The sequence below is a fragment of the Quercus lobata genome, chromosome 3 (assembly GCF_001633185.2).
Source record: "Quercus lobata isolate SW786 chromosome 3, ValleyOak3.0 Primary Assembly, whole genome shotgun sequence".
Classification (NCBI taxonomy): domain Eukaryota; kingdom Viridiplantae; phylum Streptophyta; class Magnoliopsida; order Fagales; family Fagaceae; genus Quercus; species Quercus lobata.
This window is the reverse complement of record NC_044906.1, coordinates 61,591,794-61,606,587: the sequence shown is the minus strand read 5'-3', so window position 1 is coordinate 61,606,587 and position 14,794 is coordinate 61,591,794. Positions and strand designations below refer to the sequence as shown.

The 14,794-nt window shown below is 38.3% G+C and overlaps 1 protein-coding gene across 1 annotated transcript; it reads left to right on the top strand.

Moving 5' to 3' along the window:
• Positions 1–1,873: 1,873 nt before the first annotated feature.
• LOC115981216 lies at positions 1,874–2,425 on the top strand. Its single transcript, XM_031103383.1, has one exon. It carries the CDS (start codon positions 1,874–1,876, stop codon positions 2,423–2,425), a length of 552 nt encoding a protein of 183 aa, XP_030959243.1.
• The last annotated feature ends 12,369 nt before the right edge of the window (positions 2,426–14,794 follow it).

Genomic DNA, 14,794 nt, shown 5'->3' with positions numbered 1-14,794 from the left:
TTCATGTGCAAAAGAGTTAATCCTTCTTGCTCTTTATTTTCTACTATTCACATCTCAAAAATTTTGGGTTGGGTTTCTTGTTTCCTAACAAAAGGGGCAACTAGCTTTTGTTAGGAAACAAAATTTATAAATCGTAAAGGATATCATTAAGTATATTCTAGCATATCATAAACAACAACGATAAATATTTGTAATGGTTTTATTCATAATAGAGTGACTAAATTTTACGGTTGACTATTAACTTATTGCAACCCACTTCTTTTTCCTTAATTAACATGATGGGCCCTAAACCTAAAATAATAGGCTTTTAAAAATGGCTCCTAAACCCTTGAGCATAAAATTAAAAACATCAAAATCTAAACAATATAGCCTGAAAATTGTAAGTCTTAAATCATAATCATCAATCTTTAAAGTTGAATAAATATTATTTTAAAAGTGAATACATCTCAGATTTTCTCAACTGAAAAAAGTATATGTTTCGTTAACTTTAAAATATTTTTACTAATAATTTTTTTATACGTCTTTTTTTTTTTTTTTTTGAGAAGATGGTTGTGGGGGCCAACTATCTAGAAGGTACTATTAAAACTGTATGAATTGGGCCTATGGCCCTATTCGAAGATATCAACCAATCCGAGGATGGTTAAATTAGGTTATAATGGGAATGGTATAAGAAGAAGAAATAAAGATTGTATGTGATAGTCCAAAATACGTCCAAGGAGAAAATTCATCTCGGAAACGGGGATCCGAGGTCAATAAGAATGTCTTATCATCCCAGACATCCTTCAAGGTTGCATCACAACTAAGAGTCGGGCATTGGATAAGGGATGAGCAAAGGGTGGCAATAAATATTTTCAAAATCTGCTACCTCCACATTAAATGCCTCCCAACTAACTCTCTGGCCGCATTAATGTGGAGATGATATCTGAACAGTGATCAAACAGCCTTACAGCTACTAGTTGATGGTTTTAGGAGGTGTTGGATGGGACAAGAAGGAGTTCCTAGAATCCAACCTACACGTGTATGGTAGGGATGATATCAAGATTGTAGTATATATCATGGGAAGGTGGCCTAAAGAGGGAGGATCGGAAAAAATCAAGAAATCTTTGTAATAATATTGTGAACTCTTGTAACTGTATTCATCAACAACATAAGCTCCTCAGGTCGTGCCGAGGACAGGTTTTCTTATTTTACTTGTACTTAACAATCTTAATTAAGCAACTTTTATTGTTTTTCTTCTGGAGTAAATCTACTTCTTTCATCCACGCTCTACAAATTCATTGTTTGGGCTTGTTGGGCTAAAACCCAATCTTATATTGGGTCCAATCCAAATTCAGTCCTTACAATTGGGACCGTCTATGGGGAAGACTTGATCTATTCTGAAAGAGATTCGGGTACAACGTTTAAGATGGAAGAAGCAGGTCCACACCAGGCAGCGACAGGACCACACCAGGTGGATGCTAATCTACACCAAGCAGAATCTAGGGGTTCTCAACATAGCAATCCACGAAAGAGCCTCGAATGGAGAGGAGATCGTGAGGGGAGTGTGCACACAGCTCATACTAGTAAAAGCCAGTCTCGAGGGAAGAGCCGTGTTTCCCATGCAAAGAATGATAGGGACATGCAACGTGAAATCGATGAATTGAAGAGGGAATTGCGCCACGCACGGCGAAGACATTCGTCGCCTAACTCCGAGCTGTCTTCTAAGGAGACAAATGGTGCTAGTTATAGACGGAGATCCAGAACTCCGCCCAGCGAGACATTCTCCTACAACGAGGAATATCACCATAGACATAGATATAAGAGCCTGCCTCGCAGAGGCCTAGGGAACGATGCCATGAACAAGGTATTGAGTTAGGTTTCTAAGTCACCCTTCATGCGAAATATAGAAGGTGCGAGTCTTCCTCGGCGATTCCATCAGCCCACGTTCACCATTTATAATGGTCGAACAGATCCAGTGGAACATGTTAGTTATTTCAATCAAAGGATGGCTGTTCATTCTAAAGATGAGGCTTTGATGTGTAAGGTCTTTCCATCTAACTTGGGCCTAGTGGCAATGAGATGGTTCAATGGTTTAAGGGCGAATTCTATTGATTCCTTTAAGAAACTCACTCGGGCCTTTGGTGCTCGCTTTATCACTTGTAGTAGGGTTCCTCGGTCTTTGGGATCCTTGTTATCTATGTCCATGCGGGAGGGGGAAACTCTGAAGGCCTACTCAAATAGCTACTGGGAGATGTTTAATGAAATAGACGGAAACTATGACGATGTGGCCATTAGTATTTTCAAGGCTGGCCTCCTAGCCAAGCATGACCTGAGGAAGTCTTTAACTGGTAAACTTGTTAGCAGTGTGCACCAACTTATGGATCGGATTGATAAGTACATAAGGGTAGAGGAAACCAAATACAGGGGAAAGGAAAGGCTAAGGTGATCCCTCAGGAGAGGAGGGATTTCAGGTCGGACCGTTACAATAATAATCGACCTCGGAAAGATTTCGTCAGGCAGACAAGATCTGCCAACACCCAAGTGGTTAATGCTGTGTTTTGAGAACCAATGCAACAGGTTCTGGAGAAGATTAAAAACGAGTCATTCTTTAAATGGCCGAACAAAATAGCAGGAGATCCTATAAGGCGCAACCAAAACCTTTACTGCCAATATCATCAAGATCATGGACACATTACCGAGGATTGTAAAAACTTGTGGGACCATCTGGACCAACTAGTCCTGGAAAGGAAGTTGAAGCAACTCTTGCATCATTCTAGTGATCGGGGAAACCAAACGGGTTCGGAGCTTTGGGGAGATGCTTCTTCAAGACTCCTTCTTGGCAATAAATGTCATTTTTGCTGTCCCGGGGAGGATCGGATCTTGTCCTTCCAGAGTAATGCCATTATCTTGTTACCCAGCTGAAGAATCCAGCTCAATGCCTAAGAGAGTTAAGATGGGCATCCCACTAGTGTTAGGTTTTTCAGATGAGGACAAACTTGGAACCATATAGCCCCATGATGATGCTTTAGTGGTTACACTTAGAATTGGTGGGTACGATGTGAAAAGGGTGATGATTAACCAAGGCAGCGAAGCTGAGATAATGTACCCTGACTTGTATAAGGGGCTAAATTTGAAACCTGAAAACTTGACAACCTACAGTTCTCCTCTAGTGAGTTTTGAAGGTAAAATGGTCGTTCCGAAGGGTCAGATAAGATTACCTGTGCAGACCGGCCTAGATGTGGTGAAAGTGGACTTCATTGTCATAGATTCTTTCTCTCCCTACATGGCCATTATGGGCAGACCCTGGCTTCATATCCTGGGGGTCGTCTCCTCTACTCTTCACCAAAAGATGAAGTACCCATCCGAAGGCCAGGTTTTGGAGATAGTAGGAAATCAGTCTACAACCAGACAATGCCTGGTAGCGGCCATCCAACATCGGCCTAAGGCTAAAATCTCGGCCACCGTTGATAATGGCTTATAGCAATCAGAAACTCTGGTATTGCCCATCAATGGACCAACCGATGAGGCGAAATGTGAAGATCTAGAGAGGATAATTGTTGGCGATGATCCAGAGAAGTTCTTTCAAGTTAGAGCTCAACTACCTCTGTAAGAGAGGGAATAATTTGTTGAATTCCTTAGAAAAAATGTTAATGTGTTGGCATGGAACGCGTATCAAGCCCCAGGTGTAGATCCAAGTTTCATTTGTCATCATCTGAATGTTAACCATTCCATCACCCCGAAGAGACAACCACCTTGGCGTTCGTCAAAAGAGCACGCCGAGGCTGTCAAAAATGAAGTAACCAAGTTCAAGCAAGCAGGGGCAATCAAGGAAGTTTTCTATCCTCAATGGTTAGCTAACACGGTGGTGGTGAAAAAGAAAACTGGGAAATGGCGTGTGTGTGTGGATTTCACGGACCTCAATAAGGCCTGTCCTAAAGATCCTTTCCCTATGCCTCGGATAGATCAGTTGGTGGATGCGACGGTAGGTCATCCTCAGATGAGTTTTTTGGGCGCCTTTCAAGGATATCACCAAATACCATTAGCATTGGAGGATCAGGAAAAGACAGCTTTTGTCACTCCCATTGGAAACTATCACTACAAAGTAATGCCCTTTGGTTTGAAAAATGCAAGGTCTACTTATCAACGGATGATGACTAAAATATTCGAACCACAGTTGGGCAAGAGCATTGAAGTCTATATTGATGATATGGTTGTAAAGAGTAAGGTGGTGTCTGAGCATATGGGAGATCTTGCGAAAATTTTTGGAATTCTGAGAAAGCACAAGTTACGCCTGAATGCTTCTAAGTGTTTGTTTGGGGTAGGCTTGGGAAAGTTCTTGGGCTACATGGTGACTCACACGGGAATTGAGGTAAACCCAGATCAGATTAAGGCTATTAATGGCTTGCAAGCACCTCGGAATCCTAAAGAGGTCCAGAAACTGACCGAGATGACTACTGCTTTGAACCGATTTATCTCCAGGTCAGCAGATAGGTGCAGACCCATTTTCCTTTTGCTGCATAAATGGAAAGGATTTGAATGGACCGAGGAATATGCTGTAGCATTTCAACAACTTAAAGAGTACCTATCTCGGCCACCCATCATGTCTAGTCCTGAGGTGGACGAGGTTCTGTTTGCTTACCTGACGGTAGCCTCTCATACGGTAAGCTTTGTTTTGATACGAGTAGACAGTGGCATCCAAAGACTAGTCTATTACGTAAGTAAGTCGCTTCACGAAGCCGAGGTTCGGTATTTATCACTGGAGAAGGCCATCTTGGCAGTAGTGCATGCTACACGAAAACTCCCCCACTATTTCCAGGTGCACACCGTGGTTGTTCTAACTCAATTACCACTCAAGTCAATACTTCGAAGCGCAGATTATACCAGGAGGATTGCTAAATAAGGCATGATTCTAGGGGCTTTTGACATCAAGTATATGCCTCGTACATCTGTAAAAGGCCATGTCCTCGCCGATCTAGTAGCCGAGATTGCTGAATTTCCTGAAGAAATAGATGTGAAGCAGCATGGCATGGATGAAAAATCAGTTGGCTTAATCTCCGCACGATATCCCTCATCCTAGAAAGTATATGTGGATGGAGCAGCAAACCAGCAAGGATCAGGAGTAGGGCTGGTTCTGGTATCCCCTGAATAGATCACCATTGAAAAGTCTTTGAGGTTGGGGTTCTCGGCTACAAACAATGAAGTAAAATACGAAGCTTTATTGATGGGAATGGCGATGGTCCAGAAAATGGGTGGAAAGATAGTGGAAATGTTCTCAGATTCAAGACTGGTCGTAGGCCAGGTAAAAAGGGAACTGGAAGCTCGAGATACAAGAATGCAAGAATATTTGGGTCAAGTTAGGCATATACAAACGAAATTTGAATTCTTTGACTTATCACATATCCCCAGAAGTGGAAATACTCATGCAGACTCTTTGGCTAGCCTTGCCACTTCCTCGGCACAGGATTTGCCCCAAGTGATACTTGTCGAAGACTTATGCACCCCTACCCCAACAAAGAAAGACTTGCTCCAAGTCCATCAAATCAAGTTAGGGCCGAGCTGGATGGATCCTATACTGCTATTCCTTGAAAGGGATATATTGCCTGAAGAAAAGTCAGAAGCTGAGAAAGTACGAAGGAAAGCTCCTCGATTTTGGTTGTCCGAGGATAAAAAGTTGTATAAATGTTTTTTTTTTTCTGGACCATATATGCTTTGTGTACATCCCGAGGCATCAGAGTCACTCCTAGAAGAACTACATGAAGGAATCTGTGGAAGTCATACAAGGGGAAGATCCTTATCTCACCAAGCCATTACTCAAGGATACTGATGGCCGGGCATTCAAAAAGAAGCACAAGAATATGTTAAAAAATGTGATCAGTGTCAGAGATTCGCGCCAAACATTCACTAGCCTAGAGGAGTTCTTAATCCACTTTCCAGCCCTTGGCCTTTTGCTCAATGAGGTTTAGATATTTTAGGCCCTTTCCCTAAAGCACTAGGAAATAAAAAATATCTGCTGGTCAGCGCAGATTATTTTACCAAGTGGGTCGAAACTGAACCTTTGGCTAATATCAGAGATGTGGATGTCAAAAGGTTTATCTAGAAGAATATCGTTACTCGATTCGAGGTTCCCCAATACTGGCCTTCAATTTGATAGCAAAGCCTTCAGGCAGTACTGTTCTAATATGGGGATAAAGAATAGATATTCCACTCCAGCCTATCCGCAAGGAAATGGGCAAGCTGAATCTGTCAACAAGGTTATAGTGAATGGACTTAAAAAGAGGTTGGACGATGCAAAGGGAAAATAGGTGGAGGAATTACCACATGTCCTTTGGACGTATCGAACAACGCCTCGACGGTCAACAAGAGAGACCCCTTTCTCAATGACATATGGGGCCGAGGCTATAATCCCTCTGGAAACAGGTTTCCCAACGTTGAGAACAAATGCATTTACCCCAGACGGTAATGATGGGTTACTGGAAAAAAGTCTAGACTTGATCGAAGAGCGAAGAGAGAATGCAATGGTCCAACTGGCCTACTACCAGCATAAGCTAAAGCAAGGTTATGATAACAATGTAAAGCTAAGACCATTGGCCGTAGGAGATCTGGTATTGAGGAAAGTTTTGGAAACCACCAAGAATCCAGCCTGGGGAAAATTGGAGCCTAATTGGGAAGGGCCGTGTTGAATTACTTCGGTGGCAGGAATAGGTGCGTACTATTTACAGGATCTAGATGAAAAAACTGTACTCCATCCTTGGAATGTAAACAACCTAAAGAGGCATTATTATTAATAAAAATAGTTCTGTTTAGTTCTTCTTTAATTCATTCCAATCATGTATCGTGTGTTTCCCCATCTATTGAAGTATTGAACAGAAATTAAGTCATGTCAAGTTTCTCAGACCACAGATTTAGTGGAAATTAATACCCTTTGACATCTATTGAAGTATTGAACAGAAACTAAGTCATGTCAGGTTCCTTGAACCACAAACTTAGTGGAAATTAATACCCTTTGACATCTATTGAAGTATTGAACAGAAACTAAGTCATGTCAGGTTCCTCGGACCACAGGCTTAGTGGAAATTAATACCCTTTGATATCTATTGAAATATCGAACAGAAATTAAGTCATGTCAGGTTCCTCGGACCACAGACTTAGTGAAAATTAATACCCTTTGACATCTATTAAAGTATTGAATAATTACTAAGTCATTTTAGGTTTCTTGGACCATAGACTTAGTAGAAATTAATACCCTTTGACATCTATTGAAGTATTAAACAGAAACTAAGTCATGTTATGCTCCTCGGACCACAGACTTAATGAAAATTAATACACTATGATATCTGTTAACATGTTAGTCAAGCATGAACTTAAGCATATAAAGGAAATGAACCCCTGATTCCCTTTCTCGGATCACAAGGTTTGTTATCACCTAATAAAGATATAGACCGCAGTAAGCCCATGAGCATCACTTAAAGTATTCTGGGGTGCCCTGGACTTAACTTTATTTTATCAAACATTAGAATATTTTTCTTGAAGTTAAACTTGTTAGAATTGATAGATTAAAAATATTTCTTAATAGTATTATGGATTCAATGGTTATAATCCACTCTGATTACCAATTAAAAATATGTGTAAACTTGTAAAAATGTGTTCCCCCCTAGATCGAAGGTTTTACATGGAGTCACCACTTATTTAATTTAAAAAGGAAAAATAAGAAAACTTTTAATGAAAAATACTTCTGTTGTATTAATGTATATGACAATTTACATCGAATTTTGTAACAAAAATTTACAATGCTTTTTGTCCTAGGTACAATCTAAGAAAAGTAAATTACATTGCTTTATTTCCTAGTTACATTCTAAAAAAGGTAAAATTGTATATACAAAAAAAATTGTCTAGAACCCTTGATCTTGGTTCGGAGGCTAATTTACGAGATGGGAAGGGATTAAGCACCCATCTCGCCCGGTAAAACCGGTCTCCTAGGTTAAGGTGGCCAATGTCATGTCATGTCAAACAAATACAAAGAATATGTCATATAAACATGTGATTTGCAAGAAGTGTAAATAAATATATGTTAGAGGAATTTGACATGAAGAGAAAAAAAAATAAAAATAAAAATAAAACTTGTTAGATAACAAAAAAATGAAGGTAATGGCATGTTCATCCAAGAGATCAATATAAATAAAGAATTCCTAGCCTAGACATATTCATCTAAGCATGTGAGGGAAAACAAAATTGTCATATGATTTGACATCAACATAATTGCAAAGAGAAGCAAATAAAAATAAAACCTTTAAGCATATTTGATCATCCAAGCAATTATGAAGAGAAGTAAAAGAAAAACCCTAGACATGTTTATCTAGGCAAAATCAAAATACTTTGACATGTTTGTTCAAGCATTTAAAAATGTAAAACAACTACCTAGACATGTTCATCTAAGTATTAAAGAGAAAGTTGTGTCTTAGCCTAGAAGTGTTCATCTAAGCATTCAAAAGAAAATTGTGTATTGGCCTAGAAATGTTCATCTAAGCATGTAAGAGAAAACCAATATGACATAGGCATGTTCATCCAAGCATAGCATAAAAGAAGTGAATAATGATTTGTAAGCATTTATCCTAGCATGTATAAAGAATTAAAAAAGTTAACTACTTACCAACATAAATTAAAAGGGGAAATGATCACCTAAAGGGCTAGGGAGAAAGCAAGGAAGTACTCAACTACAATCAAAGTAAGAACAATGGTTGCTCGATAGCTTTTTCTTCTGCTTTCTCACTAGCTCACTAGAGGAAATTCGGGGTCCAGAGAATGGAAGAGGTCTTCTCTATTTATAGGGGAAGGGATGGCTTAGCTTTAAAGCTAAGTTATTAGCTTTCTTCTGAAGCTAAGGGAGGAGATAACCTGTTTAAATGAGCTGGGACGGATTTGGTGTTGATCCCCATTCAAATTTTGAAATGATGCTGCATCTGCTTCGTATTTTGGCTCTAATTTTCCGCTCAAAATTCCAATTGATTCAAGATGGGTTTTTTTTTAAAGGAAATTCAACTATCTACAACTTTTTCAGAAATAGAGAAAGCCAAATTTCAACGTTATCCATGCCAAAAATGTGTTTCAAATTGCTGCTGAAAATAGTAACGTCTTTTGAGCATTTTTGAATTTTTTCATAGGCTGTATCTGTTTCTTTACCCAATTTATTTTTCAAAAATCTTTCTTCTGAAGCAAAGGGAAAGGATAAGTCTATTAGATAGGCTTGACCAGATTTGATGTTGAACTCATTTGAAATTTTGAGAGAAAATTGAAGATAATGCTGAATTTGTGTTATCATCTGCACCTGTTTCGTTTTTTGGCCATAACTTTCTGTTCAAAATTCCAATTGATTTGGGATTGATGTTTTTTGAAAGAAAATTTAATTCTCTACAACTTTTATAGAAATAGAGAAATCCAAATTTCAACATTTTTCTGACCAAAAATACGATTCAAGTAGCTGCTGAAGATAATGACGTTTTTTGAGCATTTTTCTTTTTTTTCTTTTTTTTTTTGAATTTTTCATGGATCATATCTCCAATTTTTTTTTTTTAAATAGCAGATAAGATGCCATAAAGAAAAACATTTTTTATTATTTCTTAAAAAAAAAAAATGAAATAAAATGAAATCCAATCAAAAATCACACTTGATTAACTTTAAATTAATTCTTGTGAGAACCAATCAAAATTAAGTGTTTAGAATAGGATGTGATCAAGCCCATCGTATAGGTGAGCCATGATCATTCAAAAATTGTTGGTATGATAACTTTTGATCAGGTGGTTCGATTAAAACCCATGACATACCATTATGATCGTTAGAACATCAAGATTTGTTTTGTATCACAAATCTGAAGATCTACCGGTTGGTTAAATGCAAGTTGTAAAATGGGGTGTCTACAAAACTTTGTTTTTTTCTTGTGCAAGTAACTTTGCACTTTCTTATGATCATGTTCAAACAAAGGACAATCAAAATGAAAATTACTTAAGAAGAGAAATACCATATAAACAATAAAACAAATAAAAAAAAGATAAAATAAATAACAACTCATACAAATTTGAGAAAGTAAAAATGCATATTTCATTAAAACATGTCTTAGAAAGAAAACAAATTCCATTACAGAAATCATAATTACATTACAAAATCAAGATTCAATGTTTCAATTTTATCTGAAGCTTGTCCTTAGAGGTTTTGTTAACTGGTTTGTCCGCTTCAATAGGAATTGCTTTCTCCTTCTCTTTAAGGGCTCCCTCGGCAGGCATAGTAATTGAAGCTAAGGCCTGTTCGAAACCTTGGGAAGCTGCCCCATCTTGTTGAACCTCTGCGGCCTTGTCCGAGGATGTTTCCTTTAAAACTTCAGATTCCTTTGACTGCTCCTGCTGATTAGGAGGAAGAGGATCCTAAGGTTGTGCTTCCTCGACCGAGTTAGCAACTGTAGAGGCCACCTCACCTTGATTGGAAGGAAGGTTCGAGGCTTGCATGGCTAGTGGGAAGTAGATGTTTTCTGGCCTTCTCAGCTCAGAAGAAGCCTCAACCCCGGCTCGGTTGAGAGCTTCCTCCCAAGTCTGGGCACAGTAGGCTAGACATACGGCAGGGACCTCTACCCGGAAGGTATTCTCGGTCTCGGCTACGCCGACGTCGTAACCATGCTGTTCAGCCTCGTCCCTAGCCTTCTCGGTACACCTCAACCCGTAAAATCCTATCTAAGCTCTCTTTGTTGACTAAGCTAAGCTGGGGTTTAGTAGAACGCTTATCTGCAAAATCATTAAAATGGAAGAAAATTTTGTCAGAAGCAGGGATATTGGGAAATAAAAGAGAAATACAAGTCAAGACACATAAATCTACGGCTATACCACCACCTGGTTCTCCCTCCTTAGTCGGACAGGGTAGGCCATCATGCCATTCCCCATAAAAGATTAAAAAGTCTTCCTTTAAGCCTTTGTTTGATATGGGGAGGTATTGGATTAACCTTACTTCGGGATACCTAGACTTAAGATAGTATCCCTGTCCCGTCAGATGGTGTAAGTTGTATACCCAATTCACATCATGGTGGGTCAAATTTAGGTTCATTCTCTTGCTTAGAGCTTCTATACTCCCCAATACCCTAAACATATTTGGGGCGCACTGTGTGGGAGATAGTCTAAAGAACCTAAGATAGTTCCTAGTGATAATGCCCATAGGAATGGTCATCCCTCCCTCTATGAAGGCGATCATGGGGATGACCACCTCTCCTGTTTTCCTAGCACCTACCCATTCCCCCTAGGCAGCGTATCTCATACCCACTGTTGGTGGGATCCTATACTTAGCCCTAAAACTTTCCATACCCTCTTCAGACTCAACTAAACGTTTGAACTTACCAATTTTCTAAAAAGTTTTGAAGAAAAATTACAAGTTTGAAACGAAAACTAAGAGGATTCAAGGAAACTTACAGGTTTGAAAAGAAGATCCTCAGACAAATTTTTAGTATTTGTAGACGCACAGGGAGGTGAGAGAGAATGACAGGTTCAGTGTATGAGCGACTGTGTGATTGTTGAAAATAGGGAAAGAAATTGATTTGAAAAGCTATTTATAGTGGCGCAAACCTAGGAAAATCCTCCACCGTTGGATTTACATCCAATCGTTGAACGTGGAGGACAAAGGAGCCGCCAAAATTTAATGATGGCACGCTCTGGTCGTAGAAGTGTCAAGAGCATGCCTTGAGTAGGTAAAAAGGCATTTGGGAGCTCGGGAGGGCATAATCATAAACGAGATGGGTTAAGGATATCAAAATCCTCATTTCCTCCCGAGGAGCCGAAAAGCAAGATTTTGAGGGGTTATTGTGGGGGCCAACTATCTAGAAGGTACTATTAAAACTGTATGAATTGGGCTTATGGCCTAATCCGAGAATGGTTAAATAAGGTCATAATGTGAATGGTATAAGAAGAAGAAATAAAAATTGTATGTGATAGTCCAAAATACGTCCAAGGAGAAAATTCATCTCGGAAACGGGGATCCAAGGTCAATAAAAATGTCTTATCGTCCCAGACATCCTTCAAGGTTGCATCACAACTAAGAGTCGGCCATTGGATAAGGGGTGAGCAAAGGGTGATAACAAATATCATCAAAAGCTGCTACCTCCACATTAAATGCCTCCCAACTAATTCTCTGGCCGCATTAATGTAGAGGTGATACATGAACAATGATTAAGCAGCCTTACAGGTACTAGTTGATGGTTCTGGGAGGTGTTGGATAGGACAAGAAGGAGTTCCTAGAATCCAACCTACACGTGTATGGTAGGGATGATACCAAAATTGTAGTATATAGCATGGGAAGGTGGCCTAAAAAGGGAGGATCAGAAAAAATCAAGAAATCTTTGTAATAATATTGTGAACTCTTGTAACTATGTTCATCAACAAGACATTATAACATAAGCTCCTCAAGCAGTGCCGATGACAGATTTTCTTATTTTACTTGTACTTAACAATCTTAATTCAGCAACTTTTATTGTCTTTCTTCTGGAGTAGATCTAGTTCTTTCATCCACGCTCTACAAATTCATTGTTTGGGCTTGTTGGGCTAAAACCCAATCCTATACTAGGTCCAATCCAAATTCAGTCCTTACAATGGTAAAGGAAGATTCAAACCTTTAGACAGCTCCGATGGAAATATTAAAAAGTACTAAGAGTCCTAAAATTTTTTGGCTACTAACAATCATATTAACCAAACCAAAATAGACCTATGATGTTTATAGATAATCATTTGAGAGTTGAGACTGCACTATTTGCATTTCTACCAATTCTAGTCAAAAGAATGGGTGAACATTTCCACCAGCATGTATGCTTAAACCTAATTTAAGAATGTTAATCACTAGACTAGTTTATATCACTCCCATATAATTAAAAATTTCACCTACACCAAAAATCGATTGGTGTCTTAGTATAATGATAAAAAACTATTATTAGAAGCGAACACCATAAGTTGAAACATTCTCAAAAAACAAATCAATCTAATTAATTGTCAGAAAATTGTGCATCAATTTTCACCATGTATTGTTGTGAAATTGGAGAGTCCTCATAACACCTCATCATTTATCAAATCTCTAACACAAAGACTTGGATATGACCATATGAGTCTTATTCTAGACCTGATATTTCTTCAACCTCACTTCAAGAATTCTTAGGAAGGATATTTCGGTTTGAGACAAATGGACTTGAGTGGCAAAGACCGAGAAAGCCGTACTACTACTAATGATATCATGGATTTGATGATACACGAAAGTGATTTAGGCCTCTTTTGGACCCTTCTACTCTTCCAAATCCATTTCTTGCTAGCTTCTTGTGGTTGGTTTGTTACGTCTTGGTTTGAGTTCAATGTTATGTGTACTCAACTTGTTAAGATCATAATATGTGACCAAAAGTAAACACATGTCATTATCTTAATAGGATAGGAGGCCTCGACTTTGCGTGTGAAGTAAGGGACTCATTATTGTGGTGGCCCACAACTTAACTCATTAGGCTTGACTCTAATAACCTTCCTGGCCCAATTCCCTTGTCCTTATCTTTTCTTTGATTCTTACCCTTTCTCTACTCTTTAATGAAATAGGAAGCTTTATTTACAAACTAGAGTCCATATGAAGTGAAGAGTGGGGCCAATTCAATTGCAAGGATAATCATTCCCACTAAAGTTTACACTAAAAAAGAATTGGATAAGCAAAAAAAAAAACACACCATACCACAAGTTTTCCACTCTTATCTATAAGACTTAGCTTTCGGTAAGATATTGTGGATCTCAACGGAGACTTGAGAGAGGAGCCTTCATGTAATCATTCACAATAACAAGAAATTATGGGCAGTGACGACTCTAGGAATTTTGTTTAGGGTGTTCCTTAAGAAGCATAAATTACACCATCTTATTTCTTTTTAGCCTTTAGGTAATTAGGTTTGATTCAATGTTATTAATTTCATTCCGTAAGGGCCGGAAAATACCATGCCAGTAAACAAACCGGAACAATAACCCACCCTATTCTACTTCGGAAAAAATTTTGGGTCATTTTGGTTTATTTTGGGTGTTTCGAGGTCAGTGACGGAGCCAGGAAGTTTTTCTAGGGGGCAAATTAAATATAAAAAAAATTATTGAATTAAAAAAAATTCAAGACCCAATAAAAAATTTTATTTTATGACTTAATATTTTAGCTTAATAATGTTGTGTCCTACGTTTTTTTTATTGTATAAAACTCATTTATAATTTAACCACTCAAGCCAAAATATAAATGCAAACAACAGTACATTGTAATAACTAATTATATATAATGATATTTTATAATCTTATATATTATTATATAACAGAAACTCAAAAATATTATAATATATTATATAATTAAAGTGAAAGACAGAAATCCACACTTGTCAAATTTACAGCCACAAAAATGTCATTCTCACACTCAGACACAGTATTTTGAAGTGCTGTACAGCAGTAACTCAGCACACAGAGTTATACAAAACACATAGTTATAGAAAAAAAAAACGAAAGAAAGAAAAAGAAGGTAACAAACACACAACAAGAGAGCGAGATAAAAAATGAGAAAGATACTAGTGATTCATAGAAGGGCGACTGGCGGTGTGGAGGACTGTCATGGAGAGGCGGCGTGATGGGGGCATTATACTCCCAGTAAATGTAAGAGGAGATTTGTTTTGCTCTTTTGTTTATTTATTAGTATTATTTTTTTCATTGGTGATTTGGAATTTGACGGAGAAGAATGGGGTTTTTGTTAGTATTTGGAGGGTGGGCTAAGGAATGAATGGGTTTGCTGGGCTTGCACCGATTAG